General features: G+C 41.7%; 1 protein-coding gene across 3 annotated transcripts; it reads right to left on the reverse strand.

The window, feature by feature from the left end:
- Window positions 1-1,538: 1,538 nt before the first annotated feature.
- Window positions 1,539-25,776, reverse strand: ABCC6 (ATP binding cassette subfamily C member 6). 3 transcript variants are annotated; one of them, XM_061473463.1, is made up of 31 exons: window positions 25,648-25,776; window positions 24,351-24,527; window positions 23,875-24,000; window positions 23,354-23,491; window positions 21,554-21,679; window positions 20,919-20,980; window positions 19,984-20,115; window positions 19,183-19,395; window positions 18,288-18,465; window positions 17,637-17,798; window positions 16,526-16,618; window positions 15,944-16,147; window positions 15,191-15,337; window positions 14,369-14,456; window positions 14,012-14,081; window positions 13,214-13,340; window positions 12,597-12,773; window positions 12,000-12,167; window positions 10,689-10,872; window positions 10,157-10,220; window positions 9,511-9,631; window positions 9,008-9,215; window positions 7,566-7,876; window positions 6,620-6,819; window positions 6,068-6,194; window positions 5,360-5,461; window positions 4,467-4,613; window positions 3,826-3,984; window positions 3,420-3,586; window positions 2,777-2,971; window positions 1,539-2,199 (listed from the first exon to the last, which is right to left on the reverse strand). In XM_061473463.1, the coding sequence occupies exons 1-31, from the start codon at window positions 25,747-25,749 to the stop codon at window positions 2,091-2,093; spliced, it is 4,584 nt and encodes a 1,527-aa protein (XP_061329447.1). In that variant the 5' UTR covers window positions 25,750-25,776; the 3' UTR covers window positions 1,539-2,090. The 3 variants fall into 3 exon arrangements, 2 of the variants coding, with proteins under 2 accessions (XP_061329447.1, XP_061329448.1); XM_061473464.1 differs by lacking the exon at window positions 1,539-2,199 and adding an exon at window positions 2,653-2,709 and having other exon boundaries at window positions 2,749-2,971; XR_009746922.1 differs by lacking the exon at window positions 3,420-3,586 and having other exon boundaries at window positions 2,081-2,199.
- Between the last annotated feature and the right edge of the window lie 30 nt (window positions 25,777-25,806).

A 25,806-nucleotide genomic window follows, 5' to 3' on the forward strand; every position in this document is an offset into this window, starting at 1 on the left:
GTTTGCCACTTACAGTATCACTTGGACATAAAGCTGAGGACTCTGGCTAATCTGAAACATGGGGGTTTTTGTCACATGTAATTTTGGGAATCATAGAATAGTTAGGGTTGGAAAGGACCTTAAGATCATCTAGTTCCCTTTTGCCTTTTCAGCACAGCTTGATGTGTGAAAGCTGATGGTATTTTTGCTGCTCTTACCTTGTGCAAGCCAACAGCAAAACTGCGCCCTTTCTAAGATTACCAGTGTGAAAGAATGTTTTGATTATTTTCCCCTTCTGTTGCCTTCTCTCTTCATTACCAACTTAGGCACGGAAAGCAAGCATTCGGAATATGTTTATATCAGAGATTATGGTATGCTAAAAGATGTCTGTCTCAGAATTACCCAGCAACATGGTCTCGTCTGTTTCTCTTTGACCTCAGTTAAAAAGAAAAAATACCTAACTTATCTCTACCTCACTACTTCTAGATGCTCCTGGTTTTGAGACAAACTTTTTGAGTGCTCATAACTTGCATTTGGTGTTTGAATTTTTCTTCTGTCTCTGCCCTTGAGTAAGGTTTGGAGAAAGTAATTGCCTCTTTCGTGGTGTTTGAGCAGCAGGATAGCAGCAGGCATTTGTTCAGCAGAAACTGCTAACTGCTCTTAATGTGGGTGAACAGCCTACAAAACAGCTCTTGGGTAAGAAACTGCTAGGTTTTGTTGGTCTGGCTCAACTCTTGCCAGTTTGAACTTTCCCATGCCCTCCCCCATTACTCCTTTTTATACTCTTCATTTACTTTAGCTTATTGAAGAGACCCATTTCAATACTTGATTCTGGTTTTATTTCAACTTTCTAGAAAATTAAGTGCTTTAACAAAAGTCACAGTAACAGCAGTATTTCACAGTGTGATTGTTTGTCATGTCGTCTTGTGATTCCTGAGGAGAGACTTGGGGACAGCTCTGACTGCAGCTCCTTGGCACTGCGGGCAGCCCAGGAAGGCTTTGTTTTCAGCTGCTGCTTTGGTTTGTTAAAGCAACATCTGGAAGATGTCCATGACAGAGGCACATGCAGGAGGTAAACTTGCATGCAACAAGAAAAACCAGGAATGAACCACCAGGCTGACAGGAGAGTGAGTCCCTGATACTTTCCCTATCTGCTGGACTGCCACGCTGCAGAGACTGGAGGAGGATGCTTCCCACCACACAAATATTCCTTGTGGCCAAATTCAGTCTGGACATGGTGCTGGCATTTGCACATGCACTGCTGTGACCAACCGGCATTTGGCAGTAGGACTTCTCCAAGCCTTCAAGCAGAAGGAATGACACACTGCTCCCCACTCCCAGCCAAGTTACTCTATCCTGCATCAGAGAGCCTGTATCTAAGCTGGCTCTCTTCCTCCAGCAGTCTGTTAGTCCTCTGCACAGCATGATTTACTCAGGGCCCCTCTAAAGCTGACACAGAAAGAGATGGAGCCCATAGGCAGCCGTTCTCTCTCATGCTTGGTGGCATCCCTCTTTCTCTTCTTTGCTATCCCCATGCTTGTGCACTTTGGGTGACCAGATCTAGCTGCTGCCTTGGAGTCCACATCTGTAAGAACGGCATTCAGATGTGCAGTCATTAGAACATTGTCAAAAGACTAAATTTGTTCTGCCTGAAACTCAGGACAAGCTGTAAACAGTTAAGTTTCCCTGCTATCAGTTAAATTCTTGCTTGCTGTCTGTAAAACCTTGTTGGCTTTCAAAAAGAATCTGTGCAATCTTTTAAGTATGGCAGCATAGTCGGACTTCATTTATACTGTAACTGGACATGCTGTAGTCTTTTGTCTTGTTTGCTTTTATACCATAAAAGCAACAAGGTATTATAAGTTCATATTGGCTCACTTGCAACAGAGGAGTAAAGTTTTGGTATCTGGAAACAATGAAAATGGAATTGCTAAGTTTCCTATGGAAATAACCTCCATCCCAAGTCATCCCTTTTCATCTGCTTACTGCAGTTGTAGCTCAACCAAGATTTGGTTGTGCAATGCATTTTAGAGTGAAACCAAGATAACAACTCGATTACGAGATGAATTATTCCTGATATGGGTGGCATTGTGGCATACTCCATGAGTGAGTCATGCAAAGCCTGATTCTTCCATCAGTTTGTAGAACAGTCCCCTCTGAGCTATTAAGTGTTCCAGAGTATCAAATTCAGCTATCCGACCATTTTCCAAGACTAAAATCCTGTGAACATTAAAACAGAAGTGTAAGCTTGGGGACATACCAGCAGCTATAATAAACTTCAGTTATTTCCATTGATTTCTAAAATAAATTGCTGTACTTGCTTGTTATTCAACCAAGCTTTTCAGCAGCTTTTCAGCTGGGAAACAGCTGTGGGACAGAAATAGGTTTCTGATGAGTGACTGTTCAAGAACAGAGTTTGGGGGGGGGGGGGGGGGGGAAGAGTTGTTTGGCAATTGAGACTGGAGTAAAATTTGTGAACATGTATTTTAGTTTCACCATTTTAAGATGACACAAGGCTGTAGTCATCCTGTCAGTGAGGGGCAAAGAGGGGTATGACACAGCATGAAATGCACCATGTGGGAATAAATGATCTTTGATTAACCTGCTGGTGCCTAGCTGATTTAAGACAAAGCTTTGAGATTTAAAGAAAAGGACAGAAATCAAATTGTTGTTATGAATGCTGTGTGGTTTGTCTCGTTCACACAGGTTGCCTGTGTCTGTATTTCATCACTCCTTAGGTAAGTGGATGAAGGTATTACCTGTCATCACTCCTTAGGTAAGTGGATGAAGGTATTACCTGTCGCAGTCCGTGATGGTGTTTATCCGGTGAGCTATTGTTAACACTGTGCTGTCTTTGAACTGAGTCCTCAGGGTGGACTGAATCTGAAGATCAGTTTCTAAATCTACTGCTGCTGTGGCCTCATCCAGAATGAGGATTTTGGCTTTCCGAAGAAGTGCTCTGGCCAGACAAACCAGCTGTTTCTGGCCAGTGCTGCAAGTAAGAAGAGGGATGGTAAACGGAGTGTATTCCCTTGGTCAGAATATGTGATTAATTTGAAAATAGTAATAAAAAGGTGATTGTTCCCTTTCCCTGAAAGGGTGATTGAGGCTGGTGGCACTGCAGGTAACAGCATGAAACAGCCTAAGTAAATGAAGGGAGTGTATTACTATAGCCCCAGGAGATCTGCACTTGGAACAGGATTCAAGTGCTTTAAGTACTTCACAAACACAAGTCACCACAATGATTAAGTATCAGAGGTCTCCCACTTGATGTCCCATGACTTGATTTCTTGTTGCTAAACAGGACAGTAATGCAGCAATTTGCTGTCTGGGTACCATTTTCTTTTTTCATGACTTGGACTCCTTGTCCCACTAGCTCCATGTTCTCCTAGACTACGGGCTAGCACTGCCCTGCCACTGTCTTTCTGCAGATAAGGTACCTTAGGTTTTCCCCTTGGTCAGTGCACTTATGTTCCAACTGATCTGGCAAATCTGCAACAAAGTTCTTGAGCTGAGTCAGTTCCAAAGCTGTCCAGATGTCTGCATCAGTGTACTGGTTTAATGGGTCAAGATTCATTCTTAGGGAGCCAGAAAACAAGACTGGATCCTGAACACAGAGACAGTACAAACAGCTCCTGAAATGAGTTACAAAAATGAGCTCTCCAGTTTTCCCTGCTGGGTGCAAGTCTGTGGCTAATGTTACATTGAACAGGAGACTAGCGTGGCATAGAGGTTATTTCCAACTTTGAAATTTCCGAATGTCCCTCCTCTCAGAGAATCTTTAAACTTTTCTTAGGTGTTAAGACCTACAACACTGCTGAAGCATTTTGGAAATTAATTTCATACCTGGGGAATGACAGTTATCTTGGATCTAAGGTCATGGAGACCTAGTTGAGCAATATCTAGTCCATCAATTAGGATCACTCCTTCCGCAGCTTCCACTAATCGCAGCAATCCCACAGCAAGAGTAGATTTCCCAGCTCCTGTTCTTCCAGTTATGCCTATCTATAAAGAGCAACAGAAACCTTTTAGTTTTGATACTGAGTGTTTTCCAAAGTTGGACAGACCTATCATGTAGTTCCTCTTGGCCTTTTGAAGAGAGACAGCTTTGGATGGATGAGATCTTCAAGGCTGTTCAAGATTCACATAGTCATTTTGTATGAAAAGGAATCTTGAAAGATTTTGATGGGAAGAGTAACTACAAGACTTAGCAGCTAGAACAGGGCCTTGATTTAAAAAGTGAAATTCCTTTGCTGTATAACTCCTAACCTTCTGAGAAATGAAACTTCACTCAGAAGAATGTTGCATGTATATATGCAACAATCCTGGAAATACTACTTCATACTAGGAGAGGTGTGCAGTGCAGTAGATGGGCTCATACTTTACTGTACCTTGGTGCAGGGCAGGGACTCTATCTACCCCGTTCTGATCACTGCAAAGCACTGCTCATACTCCGTAGCTCTTCTGATCCAAGTGGCTTTGCTTACCTTTTCTTGCCCTTTGATGATTAGATTGACATGCTTCAGTGCCAACTCCAAATTTGGCCTGTATCGCAAACTGTAGTTTCTAAATTCAATTTTTCCTTCAGTGAGCCAAACCTGACCTTGAAGTTTGTCATTCAGAGTCCAGGGTGCCTAAAGAGATGAAAACAAACAGCGATGTATAAAGCTGATTTAAATTACCAAATCGAGTAGCCATACTGAAACAAGCAGCTTATGAAGACATCTGTGCCAAATTCCCCCAATCTGTTTACTGTGTTCACCAGAGAAAAAGGCCTCTAACTTTCATATTGCAAACATTGACTTTATACAAAGATGCCAATTGTCTTAAGTGAAAACGGGGATAAACATTTGTTTGCATGTCAGAGTTCTGACATTTTGAGTGGTTCAATAATAAAAGATTTATATGGCCCTGTGAACAGGACCATGAAAGTCTCCTTTAATAGGCTCTCAGGGCAGCATATGGAGAAATAATTTTAATGATTACAGAATAGAAATGATTGCACTGGAGACTTCTAGTGGCTAAAAGGCTATCTAGCAACCATCAGTTATCAGAAGGTTGCATCTGAACTCGCACAATAAATAGTCCAAATATAGGCAGAAAATACAGCTCATTCCATGAGTGTTACCAAGTGAAGCTATTTTAATGGCAATCTAATGTTTAACTCTGAAGGAAATAATAATGATCAGAGGTTATAAAACAAATCTAGTCAGCTAGATAAAAAACAAATGCCCTTTTTTATCCCTTTCTTGAAGGGAAACATAACTGGCCTTTTAGAAGGGGAAAACTAGAGTGTTTGTCCAGGTGGAACAGGGAAGTTACTTGTTTAGTTTGCACCCATTTGGACCTCTGCTAGTAAGGACAATAGCTGATTAGCTACCTCCTTAGGAGTCCTCAAGTATTCTCTCACTCTCTCCACAGAAACAATGTTGTTCTCTATTTCTGTCCAGGAGCGCACCATCCAGTTCAGAACACCAGTTATCTAGCAAAAATAAACAGAAGCAGTAGGGCAGATAAAATAAGTCTTGACCTGTGTTTCCAAGGTACCTGATACTTTGTCTTAGTGTTTATTTATGAAGACCTCCTTATCAGCTAATTATTTCAGAAATCATCCCTTAAAAGCTAAAAAATAGCCATGGATTCCCGTGAAAGTTTGTAAAGCTGTGTTTAAAGAACCTAGCCAGTTCCCCCCATAGCTTCTCAGACAGTCTCTAGAGAAGGATATGCTACTACTTGGATGCTAAAAGAAAGTGTAGCTGTTTTTTAGGCTACTGTGTACCTAGCCTACAAGCAAGACAGACACTGAAGTCCTTGCTTCAGTTGCTCTGAACATGCTGAGACTTCTGTGTCAGTTCAGGTACAGGAGGAAAAAGATGGCTGGTGCATGTGTTTGAGGTTCATTCTCTAAGGGGCCATGTGCAACAGATGCTCTGGGTTTCAGCAATGACAGCAGGCTTTGGTAGGAGAAGGCATCTAGCAAACCACAGAAATAATTAATGACTTCTTAGAAATTAAATGGTAGCAGAAATTAAAATGCAAGCTTCTTTTGCTAAAAGGCAAGCATGGCATTATTTTAACATTGAGTTACCTGAAGAGCATAGGAAATGGAGAAGCCAGCAGTTCCTGGGCTAAGATATGTCCTGCCCATTGCTGCAAATAGTGCTGCAAACAACACGATGCCATTGCCTAGAAGCTCCAGGTTTGTAGCAAGCCACCTGCAAGAGAAGGAGAGTACAAGGCTGTTGCTGGATGCCCTTCTCCCAACAGAATCTGTGATTACTTTGCAAAACACTTGTGGAGCTCCTGGAGTACAGGATGCTCAACAAAGCTTGTCATGCTCTGGTTGCTCTTATCCAGCTACCTTGGAGCTCTAGAATGGCTACAATCTGCCTAAACTAGTTTGCTTGTGGTCTTGTTACGATTTTCTCCAAGGTCTTTCGGATCAGAGCAGCCAGCAAACAGTTTATCGGATGAGTTGGTTTAACATCTCTTACTCCTGGTGGTACTCATTTGTTTTGTGACCAACTGCTGATAGCTTTGTCTGCTGGGTTCTGCATATACTAGAAGCCTCGTATCTCCACTCACCAAGGCCATTAGAGTAATATATACATATATTTTTTTTCACAGTACAGATCTGTACCTGTCAGCAACTGCTCCAGGGAAGCATATTCGCTGATTCTCATCCACTAGGAAATTGCTCTTCAAAATAAACCTCTCCTGGTCCTTGTAAGCACGGATCACATTGCTCCCTTGGAAGGTTTCTGAAATGTGGGAGTAGATTGGTGACCTGCTGGCTGCCTCTATGCGTCTCAGCTGGCAGGAGGTGACAACGTAGAAGTGCTGGTACACAGGGAAGTGGAAGGGAAAGTGGTTAGAAGGATTATGACTTCCATGGAGGTGCCCCACAGAAAATTTGGGAAGGCTTCAACAAGTGCAAAAGTACACACTATACTAGTGTTGTAAAACCTAATGTGCAGGAAAGAGATGCCCCTTAAAAGGTGAGGTAGTGATTCTGCCTGTGTTGTGTCCTATCTTCATTAAGAATTACCCTGTGGTTTGTAAATGCAGAGAAGCCAGGGTACTCGGAACTCGCAAAGCCTCTACGCTCACACTGACTTTCTCCTGCAGACCAGCTCTTTGCTTGATGGAGAACTCTGTTCTTGCACCCTTACTTGCCCTTCTGTCAGTCTTAGCTGGTAAAGCATTTCAGAGCCCAATGGGGAAGCTGTATGGCATACACGGATATATTAAAAAACAGTGTAGGAATTCTTGAGGAAAGACAAAATGCTTTTGGTCTTCATATGACTGCATTTCCATTAATGGAGACAAGGAATGTAACTCTAGGTAGGGTCTGATCTGGGTACTGGAAAAGCACAAGCCTCTTTGTGAGGTCTCTGGGATGCTTTGGAAGGCTGAGGCGATGTGGGAAGAGCCATGGACACTGCTCTTCTTCCGATGCAATTTGAGATGATGAAACTAGTTTCTGCATGTCTCCACTCCAAAGAAATAAAAGGAGGCATTTTGCAGGGACATGGCTATTCTGCTTCAGCTTCTCCTGTCTGTGTATCTCTATGAGCTCCTCCTACCTGGAAAGCAGCATAAAGAAGAGTCAAGGGCACTATGGCCATGGCTGCCCACGGTGTAGCCACTATAATCACAAGGTAGATCTCCAGCAAGTTGAACAAGAATCCCAGCAAGGACTTCAGCTTGTCAGGAATGACAGAATCGATAGCATCCATTTCTCTGGAGAAGCGGTTCAGCAAGTTTCCAATGGGTGTTTGTTCAAAGAAGACCATTGGAGATCTAGCAACGTTCCTCAGCAACTGCAGAAACAGCTTCTGCGATGCTAACACGCCACCTAGAAGGACTGCTGCTGTGGAGGCAAATCTGCCAAGGGCTGCAATATCAAAAGTAATCATTATTGCTAGGTGTCCTGGTTTTGGCTGGGATAGAACTAAACCACAGAACAAACTCACCTTGGAGTTCTCCTTTGCAATATCACACTTTTCACTTAGTACTGTGAATACTGTCCTAGTGAAAGGAGCTGACCTTCCCTTTGATAGTAATTCAACCAAGCCTCATAGCTGCACTGTAAACTATCCTTTCCATAGGGTAGTTACAGCGAGGCAGAAGACCTCCTGAGTAAGTTTGATAGGGGCCATGGATTCAGCAATTTAAACATGCAGGATAAATTCTTTATTCCTCACAAAACAAGCTTGGCTAGAATTACACTGAATTACTCAGAATCTCAGATTTCCTGCCTATGGATTCAGTTACACAAAAAGGTACCAAACCCTTCCCACTTGTTTCAACTTGTTCAAAAATTTTTCAATCTTTTGTCACTTGGGCTGAGATTTTTCCAGATTTAATTTCTGTCCTGAAACAAGTGATTTTTTTTTTTTTTTAATTTCTTTTTTAAGAGTAACCAAAAGAACTGTGGTCATATTAAAAGAGAAAGACTTAAAGAAATGTAGAATTCCACAAGTTCCTCTTTTCCCCTCTCTTTTACACTCAAAAGACCTAAGCCAAGATTTAGTCTGGCATGGAAAAGAGCCACCATGCTTGCACTTTGATATGATTAATTTATATTGGAAGAATGGGGACAGTAAGAGGAAGAAAGATATCCAGATGTTGGATTCAAGGGGGCAGGTAAGAAAAATAAGGATGCTGTAGTTCTTCCACTGATGAATGTTTTTTAAGGGCTCAGGTCATCTAGTTTCAGCAGGAAATATAGAGGAAGACACTATTGATCATGGTCTGCTGAAAGGCACAGGAGAACACTTCTGGCATACCACAAAGTAGAATTTCAGGCAGTAACACTAGAAATATTGTTTAGATCCCTTAGAAATCCTCTCTGTGCGTCAGAGCCTGTAATTTTAGGTCCCATGCCAAACCTTTAGGGCTGGTGCCAAAAGCCTGGGAGGCTAAAAGCCCATGGGTATGAATTTGTTTATGTTCTGAGAAAACATCCTGGATATGGGAAAGGGAGATGGAAACACAGAGAGCTAGGTGAGCAAGTTAAACGAACCTTGAACGACTCCTAGTGCACCGAAGACTCCAACTCTCAGCTCTATGTGCTGTTGTGTCCCGTTGTGAATAGGGTCATCTGTCCACATGCTGAGCCAGTAACCACGAAAAAATGACACCACTTGCTGACACGTGAACAACAGCATGATGTACACACACAATGGTAAGCCTGTCGCCTTCAGGTAGGCTGCATAAATCGAAGTATGAACCTAGAGTGAAACATTTCCCTCTCATTTCCATAATGTGCTCTGCAATGTATGTGCATTATTTCTGTTTTGGTACTGGTGCTTGGATCAGGGCATCCAGAGGAGATACAGTTTGCAGAGAAGTTGCTATGTAAAATAATGCTGACATGACTGTGTCTCACTTATAGGGCACACTTGTATAGCTCAGCTGACTTCTCTGGAGTTTAACTTAGGCAGTGAGCTGACCTGCCTGCTGTGAGCAGTCAGTAATGAACCCATGGTACGTGTCTTTGCCTTTATAGGAAGGTGCTTTGCTTACCCTGCCATGCTGAGTTTTTTCATCCTTGGTTAATCTTCCTTTGGTGGCTGCAGCAGTGGTAGAGTCTTGACTTCCAGGAGCGGTTTCTCTTCCCATAGCAGAAGATTTGACTGAATTGTCACTTAACAAAGAAAACAAAAATCCTTTCAATTTTTAGCCAAAGCAATGAGTATTTTAAAGCTGTATCTCCTTGCCCATCCATCCCTGTATCTGTGCCTATTTTGAGGGCTGCAGTTTTCAGGGTCCTCCAGAGTGACCCCAAAGATTGTCCACACTTGTGACAGGGACTGGGTTCTGCCAAGCTATTAACAAGCAGAGGCTTAAAGCATTCAGTAGGCATGGCTAGTTTTAAGATGAGTCAGACCTTACAGCCTCACTGGGAAGGGAACAGCAAGCAAATGTATCAACGTGCCTTGTATGTGAGCTCTGGAATAAACTCTGGCTGCTTGTGAAATATGGAGAAAATGTTAGTCAACCTCCACATTCGAGAGCAGTTTCTTATCTATTCTTGACCTTTGCTAGTTTGCTCTTATTATTAATTTACAGATCAATCCCAAACTTGTATTGTATCAGTAAGAGCCTCCACATAGGCTTGTAGGAACTTTTGGAGCAAGTTTTTCGGTATCTGAGACAATTTCAAGCTTACCTAAAGAGCTTCTCCTGCGAAGAACCATTTCTAGAGGTGATGGTGCCTTTGGTGTCTGCTATACCTGTGAAATAAATGCTTTTAAAAAAAATTGCTTTAGAATCCTGTTTTGCACTGTATAGCCTTTGAAAGAGTGGTAATACAAAGATTCATTACAAAGAATTGTTTCCAAGGGTAGAAATACCAAGGTGAGGCTTGAAGAATAGCACATGCAGTGGGTAATTCTGTTTACTGCATGGCTGTTGTCTACTAAGATAGAACTGCTTATTCAAGACCCAGTTTTAAGGTGATGAGTCAGGCTAACTTGACAAGCATACTTTTCCCCACTCAAAGTGACAGCTTACTGTGATGGAATCTTGGCTTTAAATGTCCATAAACCCCCCCAAATTTAAGAATGTCTTTTCCAGTTTTATTCTCTTTTTCCTCTTCCCAGCTGTGAGCAGCAGCAGATGCCTCTTCTCCCCCAGTATATTACTAAGGAAACAGTTGAATGATAGACCTAGGAAGAATGATAGCAACTCATTCGGGTTACCTGGAAAACCAGTGTCTGCCTTCTCTTCTGCTGTAACGTGTGAATGAAGGAATTCTGCAAAGGCCCCATTTCTCTGTAGGAGTTCTTGGTAGGAACCAATTTCTGAGATTGTTCCATCCACCAGGAAAACAATGTTATCCACTTGAGGCAAAATGTTAATGGTGTGAGTCACCAGCACACGAGTCTGAATAAAGAGGGAACAGTTACAATTGTTCTGGTGTTCCCCTGCTCACTTAAGCTGGGTCAGTCAGCTGCTTTCTGAAGAAAGACATGTATTCAGTGTCATTTTTGCTAACTGGGAGATACTTCTGTTATTCCTAGTACTTCTGACTGTCTCTTTGATGAAGCTTATCTTTGCAACACGGTTTTGAGCCCATTTTGAAAGTACAGAACTTGTGATTGGAGGGGTGAATCAACTTGCTTTGTGTCATGCACAGTGAAGAGTGAGGACAGGAGGTGAAACCTTAAGTCCCAGGCTAGCCCTTTGAGTACTAAGTCTACTACCTTTTTTTTTGCCAGTCTTTCTGTTTCAATACAATAATTACATTCTGATACTTGCGAATGATCCACATGAAGAGAAAGGTATTTGTAACCAGACATATGTGCTTTAATTGGACTTTCTATGAAAGAAATTACCTATTTTCCTTTTACAATGTGAAACCGAATCAAATATTGGTAGGCAATTTATACCATGAAGCAAACAGAGCTGCTCTTGCCTCCTTTCTCATATAACCACATTTATTATCCAGATTGCTTGACAGCAGAGGAATACCAAAGAACAACAAAATGCAACCAATGCAAAAGAGAATGGAAGTGCTTAAGATGGATTTTAATAATGAAGTTTAAGTGATGAGTATCTGGGTGATGAGAACTGTAATAGTGCCACTGAACTATTGAAAAGTGATGGGATTAGACACCACGATAAGATACAATAAGCTGGAAGAGACAAGTCAGCTCTTCCTAACTATACTAGAAATAAATTTCAGAAAGGGAATAGGATAATGTCAGTGGAGGACCAAACTATAAACTTGCTGTAGAAGTAAGGCTGGAACTAGGCATGTGGTTTGCATGAGGATAAAGACAGTCTTTCAGGAGAACTGAACTTTTCAGTCTTCCTCCTCCTAGGTGAGATTCACTGCAGGACTTCCATATGCTGTATGGACTGCAGAGGTTATCCATTTCACTGTTGCTAACAGCAGTACCTGCTGCCTGTAGCAAAAAAGTGAGTAATCCAACTTACTGGAAACGTTTTGAGGCCTTGTTAATTAGATACATTGTACCACCTTTTAAAGTTCAAGATTTATAACATACCTTGTCTTTCAGTAAGCCATTGGGTCCAAGAACATGTTTAAAAATATGCTGTCCAACATGGGCATCAACAGCTGAGAGGGGATCATCGAGCAGGTAAATTGAAGCCTTCTGGTACACAGCACGAGCAAGATTCACTCTTTGCTTCTGCCCTCCAGATATATTTATTCCCTGTAAAAACGTATTGAGAGTGTTTATTCCAAAGCTACAGCATATTTGCCAATTGTTGGCTCCATTTGTGCTGTTATGACTTCCTTATTTTTATATCAGTCCACCTCCCTCCTTTCCTTCCTCCTTCTATCCAAATAGTGCTTTTGAGATGCAGAGATGGATTTTCTTGAGCAACTCCACTCTCCTGCAAAAGATGATCCAAGAATGACCTGGATTTGCTGTTTTTTGTCTTAAGCATCTCTTGTATCTCTAGGTAGGTTAACTGTCAGGAGGTGAGCTTCAGACCCCATTAAATCATGGCCTGACTTCTCAGAAATTACTGAGAACCTGCCTCCTCCAAGTTTAGTGCTTTTGTAGGTGTTTTGCAGGACACCCAAAGTTGTAGCTACTCATGGAAAAGCTGGCCAAAGTATCAACCTAAGCCAGTACCTTCTCTCCTATTTCACTCTTCCACCCTGCAGGGAAGCTCTCCAAATCGGGTTGCAGTGCACAAGCATCTATCACTGTATTGAACCATGTTTCATCCATCTCTTTCCCAAAGAGAATATTGTCTTCCACTGAAGCATTTTGTATCCATGCTTGCTGGGGGACATAAGCTACAGTGTCCTATAAAAATGGAAGTGGAACAATGTTAACAATCTGTTTCATAAGCTCAGCTTGACAGTGTGGGAACCTGTCTTTGAAGAAAAACTCTCCCAATTAGATTTACAGAAATCTGAAATTGGAGGGCTTTACAAAACATGAGTCTGCACTCTTATTATCTTACAGAGAAAGAAATGGAGGTGCAAGTACATGATGTGGTTTACCAGGATGCCACTTCAGTTCACTGTTAGAGTGGGAAATGGAATTTGATTCCCATTCTTAAATGCCAGCCTAATCTGAGAAGTCTTAAGCACCTTCAGATAATTAAATGTGGACTGCTACATACTGCCTCTATTAAATTTCAGCAGTAAATGGGCTTTCATCAAGTATCTGATGCCTTGGTTAATACCTCACTATTCCTGCAGACAGCCTAGTTAGAAGCAAACACTCAGGGGAAAATTTACCTTCACACTCACGCAGCCGTCCACCTTCTCCAGCTCACCAAGTAAGGCTGACAGTAAAGAGGACTTTCCTGAACCCACCTGGCCAACCACAGCAAGCAAGGAGCCTTGGGGCATGGTAAGATCTATCCTATTGAGAAAAGATTAGTCTCTTATCACCTTTTAGATACAATTTCTGAAAAGAAAATCACCAAAAATCTTGCTGTTGTTTTGTAGCAATTAAAATGTACCAACTAAACCTTCTAATTTCATACTTGAGGCCCCACTTGCACAGGGTTAGTCTTCCATCACGTTGAGATTTTGCAGCAGGAGTCACCGCTTCAAAGATGCCTCCAATCAGAAAGTCTTCATCTGCATCCCCATCTGAGTTTAAAACCCAGATCACCACTATGGAGATCGGCTAGCCCAAAGCACTGGATGTGAAACACTCCTGATCAGAACTTTTCAACACTGTTTCTTCTCTAAAATGGCAACGCCTTTTGAAATAAGCACATATAACATCTGCATTCTACTTTTTTTGACTTAAATTGCTGTAATTTCATATTTGGACAAGAAAATTGTGTAAAGAAAGTAGTCTCTATATTAAGGCAGTATCCAGATACAGGAACCTTCCTATTTATGTGCTTTCAAGCATAAAAGTAAGACTACGTTCTGTCTGACTTCACAATTTTCATAATTCAATGTTAAATACGAAGCAAACTCAGAATTCTTTAGATATTTCACACCAAGGCCCCAAGGAATTAGTTCATTCAGCATCCACCCTGACCTACAGAACTGAGATGACTAAAGGAAGGTCTGTACCTTCTGAGACAAGGAGAAACGTCTTTGCTCCAGCAAAAAGTCCCATTTCTTATGGTGACACTTGCCTGTGCTGAAATATGAGGAGAAATAGAAAGAACACTTGTAAATGCAAAGGTAGATACAGATACACCTCTACTTATGTGACTATGTTTCAGTGTGTATTTATATTACATAAAATGAACTTTAAGTATGAAAAGGAGTTAATTACCAGATTAGATTTCATCATTAGAAATAATTGAGCCTAAGAGATAAAGTGACAGTAAGGGGCAAACATTTTTCTCTTATGACTATGGTAGGCACCCTAAGAGCGGAAGCTGATCAATGGAAGCTAATTCCTCTCATAAGACAAAAACTCACCACAGTCAGAAGTATTTCTGCTTGAGCTTTCAGGACTCAGTTCTTCCAGATTTAGAAAAGCTGCTAAGCGGTTTAAAGAAACTTTGGCCTGAAATGAAGATGCATAAAAAAGAGTAAAGTTTAGAACGGATAGGCAGCTAAAACCCAAAGTGAAGACTCAACTTGAAGATCCACTTAGAATGCTGATTAAGTGCTATGTTGCAGATGCTGTAGGCTTAGATGGACCAATGCAGCTCGCTCTTATGTCAACTGGCATTATTTCCACTTGGCTCAGCAAAACCCCATATTCTTCCCTGCATCTTCCCTTATGTTCACACAGTGAAAATTAGTGTTTTTTTCTCCAATTCATCCTGCAGTCTTTCCAGTGATTGCTCCTATATGTGAAGAGTTATGACAGTCTTCTTGGGGTGCAAGAGGGAAATTAATTTCCTAATTTCTTACTGGACAATGACTTGCTTTTCTCTTTGACCTGTGCTAGCAGGGTTTCCACTGATCTAGCATAGATTTTGCTCATCTATTCTAATTTCTATGATTAAAAACAGAACTAGAAGCACTTCTGGGATCTAATGGTGCTTATGATTGGCCCCAAAAGACCTAAGAGCTATTCCTGCTATTTTGTTAATATCTGAAGCCTTTCTGAGAAAACATTATTACAAAATACCTTTAGCTGTAAGTCCTTGCACTTCACTGTTTCACTGTTTCAAATAGCAATTAAATAGCTGACATTCAGAGCCCTGAGAAATCCCAACGTTTACCTGTTAATGGTGATATGTAAGAAACCCACTTATGGCCAAAGGAAAAAGAACATAGCCTGCAGTTAACCTGAACAGCAGCATTTATGGAGAATGGCAGGAAGGAGTGCGCAGTGTTGAGGATGTTGATCAATGTTATAGACACAAAGGCCTTCTGAGCATCCAGGACATGTGTGTTATCGACCAGGGTGTACACAGCAAACATGACAAATGCAATCTGAAAGGAAGCAAAGGAAAAGTAAACCATTTGCTTCAGACATGGAAGAGAATAGTTCAAGGGTGACATGCCCCTTCCTAAAGACTTTGGAACACATTTAGTTAAATCCAGGCTATCGCACATATACGCAGTACCTGTCCTGCAAGTATCATAGGCAAAGGTCTTGGATGTTGGTGACAAAACAAAGATTGATCATTTGACATTTAAGGAATTTTTGCTGCTGCAACCAGAGCAAGGTAAAAGCACAGCCATTTCCCATAGAAAACACACATAGCTGAGCTGCAACAGCAAGTGCAAAAGTGGCCTGTGTAGCTACTGACTGTGCCATGAGGTCTTCAGGTGGCTCTTGCACAGGAGGCTCAGTCTGCCTGGAACACACTGCCAGACCAGATGACTTGCCCCTGGAACTGTTATGACAGTAAATGTCTGTGTGGCTGATTCCACTGGGACTCAGCAATTCTCGTGACACCACCAGTGCTCCACAGATATTATCTTTAACTGTCCCACATGAAAAATCTGTGCAGGTAGTAGTGCAAAGAGAAATGGAAGTAACGATGCATGTTTTATACAGGAAACATATAGTGAAATACATAGTGAACCACTCACCAGGAAAGTTGATGAATGGAAAGAAGCTAGAGATGCTGAGAAAAGAATCTGAGAACTTTTTAGGGCCTGAAGTTCTTGCTTCCGGATACCAAGCACTTTCTCCATGAAGGTTTTCTCCCAGCCATACAGTTTGATTACTTTAATGTCACTGAGAAAGGCACTAGTGAGTTTGGCTCGCTCATCTTTATGTTTCATCTGGGTCTCCTGTAACAAATATCTGAGTTTTATCATTTAATAGGTTCAATGTTTAACAATGCAATTATTCTGAAAAGAGCACCTTGATCCTGCCTATGAATCCTGAGTAAATTTCCCTGCAGTTGAGCTGTGTATACTATTTTTATTCATAATCTTCCAGGCTGGGAAATACTTTGCTTTTCTTCTTCAGAGCTTTATTTTTCTGGCAATTCATATAAACCACAGAAAAGTTGGCAAACCAGGTAAAAGGCTGAACATGCAAGAGCTTACTGTAAACTTTAAGAACATCTGCAGGCTTCAAATCCATGATAAGCATGAATAATAAATATTAAGCCATCATATAATTTAAGTCAGTAAACCACTTCATTTTTATCAAGCAAAATGTACCTGAAACTGACTCCTCTTCTTTGTGATCACAAAATTCAGAGGCAAAAGAAAAAGGAATACCACAATTGAAGTCAAGGCAGATGGCCCAAGAAGCTGCCAAGAGAGAAAATGAAAGAGGAAGAACTTCCAGTGATTACTAGAAATTACTGTTTTACATTCCCCTTGCCTACCGTCTGCCTTACTTGAATTTATGCCTAACATCCCTCATGGCTAAGGCTTTAATCTTGCTTTTGCCTTTCCTGGGAACTGTGCTCCCTAAGCACTCTGGATTGTTAACCCTCCAGCCAGGGTAAATCATGTCATCATGCTCTGCTGAATTTATTTGTTACCCTTTTAGGAACTAGAGGAGTGTTGAAAGAGATCCAGAGGCACAGCTGGCAATTCAAGTAATTTGTTCTTCCAATCTGTTCTTGGATGTTTTAAGGAGGACATCTTGTGGCTGGCCTAAGTGACCTGAAACAAAACCCAGCCTTTGCTCAAAAAACAAAACCACAACAAACTATTCTAGCAGCACAAACAACCCAGCCTGTCGGAATTTACATCAACTAGTGAGATGAAATGGTAGAATTATACTGTGCCATGTACTCTTGGGACAGGTCTTGGATACCAGGGCTCACAATGACTTACATATCAGAAATGGTTTAGTTGTATCAGATGGCTTACGTTTGCTGGAGAGGTGAGTGCTGGTATACCTAGAGAGATAAAAGTATTTTCTACACAAATGGTGTGTATACTAGCAAATAGTGTTAATTATGCTCCAGCTACATGCAACTACATGCAACTTGTAAACAACACTAGAAAAGGGATGATCCTTTTCCAACAGCCTATACCATGGCTACTAATTTTCCAGCATCATAGTATCCTGCCAGACATGAGGCACAGTCCACCCTGGGTAGCAAAGGAAGGTCTTAAAGGCTTCTGCAAACTTCCTGGTAATCATGTGTCTCTATAGGGCTCATGCTTCCATTTGGTGAGCTGCCAAAAACAGGTTCTAAGAAACAGGGCTTTATGCTGCTGAGAAAATTCTGCTCTAAGCAGAATTTTGAAAACTCATTTTTCCTTTGATACCTAGAATAGAAAGGGATTGATAAATACTGTCATAATATTTTACCTGCCATAAGAAGACAAAGCAGATGATGATCCGAATAGGAGCAAGCCAAGTCCCATTAAAATAGATAATCAGATCCATTAGCTTTTGGACATCAACAGACACCAGATTAACTATTTCACCTACTGTTGCTGCTTTCCTTGATGCATTTGACATAACTAGGATCTAGACAGGGTAAAGAAGAAATCAAAAGCACCATCAAACAGTAGCTTTGGTCCAAAAATAAAACAACTTTCTTTTCCTTATAAACAAAGGAGGAAAAAATCAAAAGCAAGGGGGAAAAATGCCAAAACCTAGGTACTGAAAACATGCTGCTGCTTGGGCTATGACTTCACTTTAAGATGAAGAATTTAGTCCTTTCCCCAACCATAATCTACACCATAAAGAAGTTTATGTTGCTTTTTCTTCTTTCCTTTTTTTTGGCTTTTTCTTAAGGTAAGTAATAAAAAAAATAAGTAATAAAATGAGTAAGTGAAAAATAAGTAATAGAATTTTTCCCACATAGTGTTCAGAAATGAATATAGCACAGAGTTACATCCCAAAAGCAGTTTCTAACAACATCTCCCCTGATACTGTTAAGAACAATGTACCGACAATATAACTAACAACACAGAGCTAGAAAAGAATGAAGATGAAAGGAAGCTACAGATTCACCTTCCTGTACACAAGCCCTGTTACTGCAGTTCTCAGTCTCAACCCCAGAACAAGGCACATGTACATGTATCGTTGTTCGAACAGAGTCTGGAGACAAGCCAAAAGGAACATGCTGAATGCATAGAAGTAGCCATGCCAGGTAGGTGCTTCTTGATCTTCAATGAACTCCAGGAAAAGGCTGCAAGACAGGAGCAAAATGTTGATGAATCCATGTAGAACTGATGGAATATCAGACACACAAAAAATGCAGAAATGCCAGGGATTTTTGTGTATTCTTTCTGGCTGATATTTATCAGTAAAATAGGAGAAAAAATGGAAAAAAAACCCACTGAGTATCCTGTATTATATAATATCCTGATTTTTGACATTGAGCCATTCTTGGTTTGGAAGCAATTTCTGATCTCAACATCCTCTCAGGGGAGACCTCATTTTCAGTATTAAGGATGGCTCCTGAATTTTATGAATTTGTCAGTAATACACAAATTGAAAGCCATAATCTAAGGAAGTCATTGATATTTCCAGAACTTTTGTTAATGACTTAAAAGTGATATTGCCCTTGAAAATATACTCTAAGTCACATTGGTGTTGTACCAACACAGTCCACAAAGCACTACGTCAACTGACTAAAGGAGCTATTTAAGATGTGTAGGATGCACAGCTGTGCTCTTTAGAATTAGTCAGGGGACATGAAGCCTTAAGACTACAGCCTCTGGCTGACAGCCTGTGCAAATGATGTGGTATGAACCATCAAATAACTCGCTCCTGATCAAGTAAAGTTGTCAAAAGGCTCAGTGGAGCCTGTTCTTTCCACTGCTGGAACACAGACATCTCTGTCCGAGCTTATGCACACAGCAATCTTGCACGTCACAGAAATGCATTACAAATATGTGCATACCTCAGTAACTTTGGGATGGAGAACAAGAAGACATCACAAATAACTAAGCAGGCAGTGCCGAGAAGGAAATAGGTTCCAAACATGCTCCAAAACACTTTCAGTAAGGGCCAGCTCTGACTTTGCTCTGACTGCAGTAGAACTTCCATCTCTTCAGCTTTTGCTATGCCAGTTTCACTCTTCTGACCCTTTTTAAACGTAGCAGACTCAATTTTTCTAAAGAAAGAAGCAATGAGAAAACTAATTACAACTGGAGAAAGCTTGGTAATCCTGTGCTTTCGAAAACGATTAAATATCTCACACTGGGTTTCATGCCATGTCCAGTAAAAACGCTCAGAAAAAAAATGATCCCTCTCACAAAAAAATCACAATTCTGTGCTTCCAGGAATGGAGGGATGTTCTCCAGCAGATTTCAACACTTAAAATCAGACTTTGCACAAGGGAACTCACTGAGCACTCACTCACTGAAGACTTAAGATCCCCAGGTTTCCATAGAGTGTTACTTGGACCATTTTATATATGCTACCCTTTTTCTGCTTCTTGTTTAATGCACAAATAATTCAGTGGGATTGACTCTTTCAACTGCTGTATTGTCCAGATAGGAAGCACCTAGCGGAGCTTATGGTCAGAGCCTGAATTTATGCTGAAGCAGTCTGTCTAGCACTCTGTGGGGAATAGAGGGGCTTAGAACCTGTTCTGAGATGGCACACCAGCACCAGTGAGCATATTTGCTTGTATCATCTAGAGGCAAGGGAGAAACTGTTCAGCTGAGCCTATGACACATTCTCTAGATCAAGTACTCACTGCTGGGTTCTGTTACGACACTTCTTCCACTCTCTCTCAGCCCAGGAAACAATTTCTTCAGAGGATTCCTCTTTCCTCACTGGCCACAAGTCATCCACCCCCAAGGACTGCTGACAGCCTTTCCAGAGGAGCCTGGAGAACACACAGACTGCTGTAATGCAAGCACAGAAGGATTTGTGGTACTTCTAACATTTTGAAAACAGATAGGCTTTAAGTTAGTGCATCATAGTGAGCACAGAGGGACCTACATATATAAAACACTACTCAGGGCTGTCCTTTCCCAGAATAAATATGAATGTTCAGGAACAGACGTTTTGCTTCAAATCCCTATGCTATGTTCCGTGAATACAATGAGGATCTGCAAGTAAGCCCCAGTTTCTAGTCCATACTGACAATTGGGTCTTGGGCAGTGGGGGACAAAGTTCAGTTTAATTTCCTCTGTGTCTCAGTGAAATGCATACGAGGTCTTGTCATAGCAGACGTTAGACCCAAGGTATGTAATCATTTTACTTCTGATTCCTAAGCAGCAGGCTGGGCCTCACTATTTTTCCCTTGCCCAGCATTTGTTATGGGAAGGTCTGCAGGCAAGATAGGGCTGTGGTTGCTGTACAGTGATCTTTTGAGATTGTTGAGGTCTGTTTCAAGATTGGGAGGGTACTGGAAGGGTAGCTGGAAGGGGGAAGAGAATTATCTAGAATCACAAATCTATGTTTTAAACTGCTTTGAGAAAAGTAAGTTAATTCTTTATAATTTGATCTTGTGAGAATACCTTAAGTCCCCAGATAAAGAATTTAAATCCTTACTGCATAAACTAACTCAGGGGCTATTTCCTACTGGTTCTCTACACTCTCTCCTATGCTGCTTGTTTGTTTGGTTTTGAGTTTGTTTGGTTTTTTTTTTTCTGATATTCTAACAAAACCACATCTTTTTCTTACCCAGAGAACCACCAGTATGTGATTTTGGAAAGAAAAGAGCTGCTGGCTTCTGGACACTGATTCTGATGGGAGGAAAAACATGGGTGATATTTATATACAGAAAAGGGCTTGCGTCACATAAATGTAATTCCCTTCTGTGCTTCCCCAGAAAAAGCAATCAAAGTTACACACACCCCATTCATGACCCTGACAGTGTAAATGTATTGTGGAGGCTCAATGGGATCAGGGGATTTTGGAGAATGAGACTTTGAATAATGTCTTAGCTGGAGGAACAAAGAATATCATTCTTCATACTCCAAGACATTGATTTTCTGAATCACAGAGCTCTGTCATACCTCAAACAGAATACTGCTGCACAGGAGAGCATGGGGAAGTAATGTGAGCCCTACCTACTCATTTCAATGAAAATAAAGATGAGTATGGATAGAGGAGGGGTTTAGTTTTTCAAAACATACATTGAGAGACAGACTACTGTTATCCAAAATTCTGCTGGTTACCTTTTAACACTGTCAACCTTTACACAGAATGATGCATCTTGTATCTCCCAGATACTCATGTTCCTGCATATCCCCATAAATTTAACTTCCTGTATGAGCAATGAAGCAATGCATCATGAAAAGCTATGTTATACTTACAGGATTGTTGACAGCTTTAGAGAAGAAGGGAGGGTGATCAACTAAGCAGAATAACACAAGTTCTCCTAGCACCAGGATAGCATAAAGGTAAGTTGTAATGTGGTGGAAACGGTCCTCCAGAAAGCCCTAAGAAACAAAATACTGTTGAGAATGCGGCAAGAACCTTCACATGAAATCAACTGAGAATGGTAACCTCTGTTCTACTAGCCATAAGCTCTGAGTTCTGGTTCAAAGCATGAGGTGCATTTTAAACTGTTGGTTATGTAGAACTACTTAAATAGATAACTCCTGAAACTGGAATATGAGAAAATGCTAAATAATGGACACATTTCTTATTTATAGTGATGGTTTTATTACAAGTCTTCATAGCACTCTACTCAAGTCAGACATCCACACTGCAGCATTATTCAAGGAAACCTGGGTGCTCTAATGGGTAGAAGCTGTTGATATAATAAAAAACTTGCCATGTTTTATTATAAACGGTGTGTCTGAGGGGCTCCATGAAGGGTGCTGTAATTAATTTTGTGAAAGAGGGAAAGAGAAGAAAAAAATGAGGAAAAAGATCAGTTTTGGAACTGTTTTTCGGTAGCAGGAAGTGACAAAGTGTTACTTCTACAAAAGACCTGCAGCACAAGTATCATTCAACACAGCAGGAACAAGCAAGCTCCCAACTGTCTTTTGTTTAGTGGCCACATATTTTCCCCTATTACTTAAACATGGAGGTAACATAAGCTTTTGTCTACTCCTTGTTGTGATGGAAAGGTACAGCTGTTCACCTGAGGAAAACAGCCACTTATGATGAAGTGTCAGATGTGTAAACCCAGCCAGCACAAATAAACATTCACCACAAATACCCAAATAATAAAAATGTATAATAGAGCACAGAATCATAGAATAGTTAGGGTTGGAAAGGACCTTAAGATCATCTAGTTCCAACCCCTCTGCCATGGGCAGGGACACCTCACACTAAATCATATCACACAAGGCCTCGTCCAACCTGGTCTTGAACACTGCCAGGGATGGAACATTCACAACCTCCCTGGGCAACCTATTCCAGTGCCTCACCACCCTAACAGGAAAGAATTTCCTTCTTATAGCCAATCTAAACTTCCCCTGTTTAAGTTTTAACCCGTTACCCCTTGTCCTATCACTACAGTCCCTAATGAAGAGTCCCTCCCCAGCATCCCTATAGGCCCCCTTCAGATACTGGAAGGCTGCTATGAGGTCTCCATGCAGCCTTCTCTTCTCAAGGCTGAACAGCCCCAACTTTCTCAGCCTATTTTCATACAGGAGGTGCTCCAGTCCCCTGATCATCCTCGTGGCCCTTCTCTGGACTTGCTCCAACAGTTCCATGTCCTTTTGATGTTAAGGACACCAGAACTGCACACAATACTCCAGGTGAGGTCTCACAAGAGCAGAGTAAAGGGGCAGGATCACCTCCTTCGACCTGCTGGTCACGCTCCTTTTGTTGCAGCCCAGGATACGGTTGGCTTTCTGGGTTGCAAGCACACCCTGCTGGCTCATGTTCATTTTCTCATACAAAATCTGTTGTATGGCCAGTTTTTAGTGACAATGTTAATGTTCCTTTTGTTTTTATTTATATATGAAGTCCAACAGGCTCTCAGAAAACTACATTGTCTACATTGAAAGGGATACCACGGATGGAGATGACAAGTATCAATCATTTTTCTCAGCACATATTTTAAGAGAGGAGTTCTCCACCTCACAGTCAATGAAGCAAAAGCGCCCTGTTTAGAGACTTCATATCCCTGCAGGTTAAAGATATGTGATTTCACTTACTCTTTCCAGGGTATGTTGGACTTTGGAACTAAACATCACAACTGTAGCCATGAATGAGAGCAGCCAGTAAATCAACAGGATGCCTGAAGACTGGATGCCAACCATTCTTTCTACTTGGGTAAGGAACATGGCAAGGATCTGCAGGAGAGTACAAATTTGTCCAAATAAATAGCTGGTCATGGAATGCCATTACTATCAAATTACAAATACGATAAGGAAAAATCAGATCTAGCTGAAACATTTCAAGATACTCAGAGCTTCAGTATTGTTCCTAAAAGGCTAAAACTGAAAAGCATTATGTGCAATTTTGCACTGAAGAATGTCTCTCCAGAAAGGGTATGTAATAAAATTACAAGTGGGAGGATCTAGGCTATGAAGATGCAATGACAGGAGGGGACGATAGGCATTTAGGTTGAACAGGAATCCCATTTTACTCTAAACCAAACCACACTGCACACTGTGTTTATGCTAACAACATGATTAAGCTGGGCCACACGCAGACAAAATAAAGGAAGAATTACCATTGTGATTCCCACCACAGCAGGGCTAATGAGGAATGCTGGAGCCCGTCGAATTCCTTGGCTTATCTCCCACAGGATGAAGAAGACATTAGTAAAACACAGTATTACCAGGATGAATCCAAGGACCTGGGTCAGAGGCAGCAAACACATGTTAAAATGGACTGAAATGATGATGAGACAATCTACTGAACTGAGTGCTCCAAGTAGCCTGGGCAGTAAGACTGTAGAGGTGGAAGAGCAAGTCTGGGACAGACAGCATTACGGGAAGTAGCAGGAACCAAATGCAAGTACAGGGGAGAAGCTCTCATATCAGCTCATCCTAAAATTTTACTTTATACTTGACTGGACTTCATCTGAGTCAGTAAATGTCAAAGCAAACACAGAGATAGATCATCAGAAAAGAGCTGATCATATAGAAAAATTAAGTTCTGCAACAATGTTATAATGTTAGGATCAAACCCATCCTCCACCCTTACCATTTTGGCTTTGAAGATGTGGGACATCCTGATGTAGCCTTTGGTTTTGTGCCGAAGATACAAGTAGTAGAAAGGAAAACAGATCCAAAGATAGGCACAAGGGATCCAAGCAATGACTGTACTCTCAAAGCACCAGGTAAATCTTGGGGTGTTTGTGTACCATGTCTGGTTCCAGTCCTGTCACAGAATCAACACAGAAGTGAAACAGTAAAGCCAACGTATGCAGAATTTCATGAGCGAATGCAAGTTTTGAATACTACAACTGAGATCTGCTATAATGTTAGAGGAATTTGATTTAGCGTTTCAAATGTAAAAGTCATTTGGACTCAGCAGTAGCTTTTGGAACAAATGGAAGTAGAAGGGGGGGGGAGGTTGGAAAAGTGAAAGATGCCAAAGAAAGGGTATCATGTATCACAATTAGGGAAAAAAAATTGGAAATTTAAGTTATTAAATGTGAATTGAGAAAAAGTAATTTGGGAACATAAATATTATCAGCATTTGGGAACCATCAGAGGGAATGACTGGTGAAACAGAGATTAGGATTAAAGAAGTGTCCTAGTGCATAAAGTGCATCACAACTGCATTTCCTCAGCTGTATTTATAATTCTTCAGTAATTTTTTTGACTGAATAGTTAGATCTCATCTGCAAACATAATAATGTTGCAGATGAACAGGGAAGGGTGTTTTTTCTTCAGTATCTTGTAGAGATGGTTCAAGCCCTGTATGTGAAGGCGATGATTCAAATCAAGACTAGGGCAATCACTTGATGGCAAGAGGAAGCAGGTAACAGCTCACAAATTCTTATGGGAGTTTATCAACCTTAAGGATGGCAATGCATGTGAGTCTGTACTGATAACCCATTTGAGCCCTTGGAAAGGTATTTCTGTAATGGGTCACTCAGGAAGGGGCTGATTTCAGTACTCTTGCACCAGTGCAGCCGGACTAGCTCCCACATAACTCCCATCAGATTTGCTGTAACTGACAGAGCCCCAGGGATTTGGGTGAGCCCCAGGGAGGCAAAGTCCGCACCAGCAACCTCTGATGCAAACACGCTTCGCTGCTCACACTGTATCTGTGCCTTACTCCATACCCCCTCAACCCCTGCCCCCGGGGGTGCTGTCCGCGGAGCGGCCCCGCTCAGGCGGAACCCGCGCACCCCGGGGTCGGGCCGGGTCTGGCCGCCGCTCGCTCCCTTCGCGGGCTGGTGGGGCCGGACCGGGCTCTGTCAGGCCTCCGTCAGGGCTCTGGCGCCGGCGGGACGGCGTCGCGGCGCCCGCTCGCTCGCTCGCTCACTCACCCAGAACCCAGCGGAGCCGCACAGCGCACCGCCTGCAGCCATCGCGCCCGCTGAGGTGGCGGGCGAGCCCTCCTCTCGGCGCCCCGGGGCGCCTCGTTCCATCCTGTCTGCGGGCGGCGGGAGCTGCCGCCAGGAGGGGAGCTCCGCAGAACCGGTGTC

The sequence above is a fragment of the Pezoporus flaviventris genome, unplaced genomic scaffold (assembly GCF_033815535.1).
Source record: "Pezoporus flaviventris isolate CSIRO_AGI_PZ_B2104156 unplaced genomic scaffold, CSIRO_AGI_Pfla_v1 ptg000078l, whole genome shotgun sequence".
NCBI classification, from domain to species: Eukaryota; Metazoa; Chordata; class Aves; order Psittaciformes; family Psittacidae; genus Pezoporus; species Pezoporus flaviventris.

Bases quoted from the DNA above. Each gene is read 5' to 3' on its own strand.
- ABCC6 (XM_061473463.1), bottom strand. From the start codon at position 25,749: ATGGAACGAGGCGCCCCGGGGCGCCGAGAGGAGGGCTCGCCCGCCACC. The intron at 15,338-15,943 runs GTGAGTGGTTCA...GCTTCCTTTCAG, and splicing joins TCCATTCATCAACTTTCCTG to ATTGCATTTGTCATGTTTGC. The intron at 6,195-6,619 runs GTACAGATCTGT...CTTCTCTTGCAG, and splicing joins CCTGGAGCAGTTGCTGACAG to GTGGCTTGCTACAAACCTGG.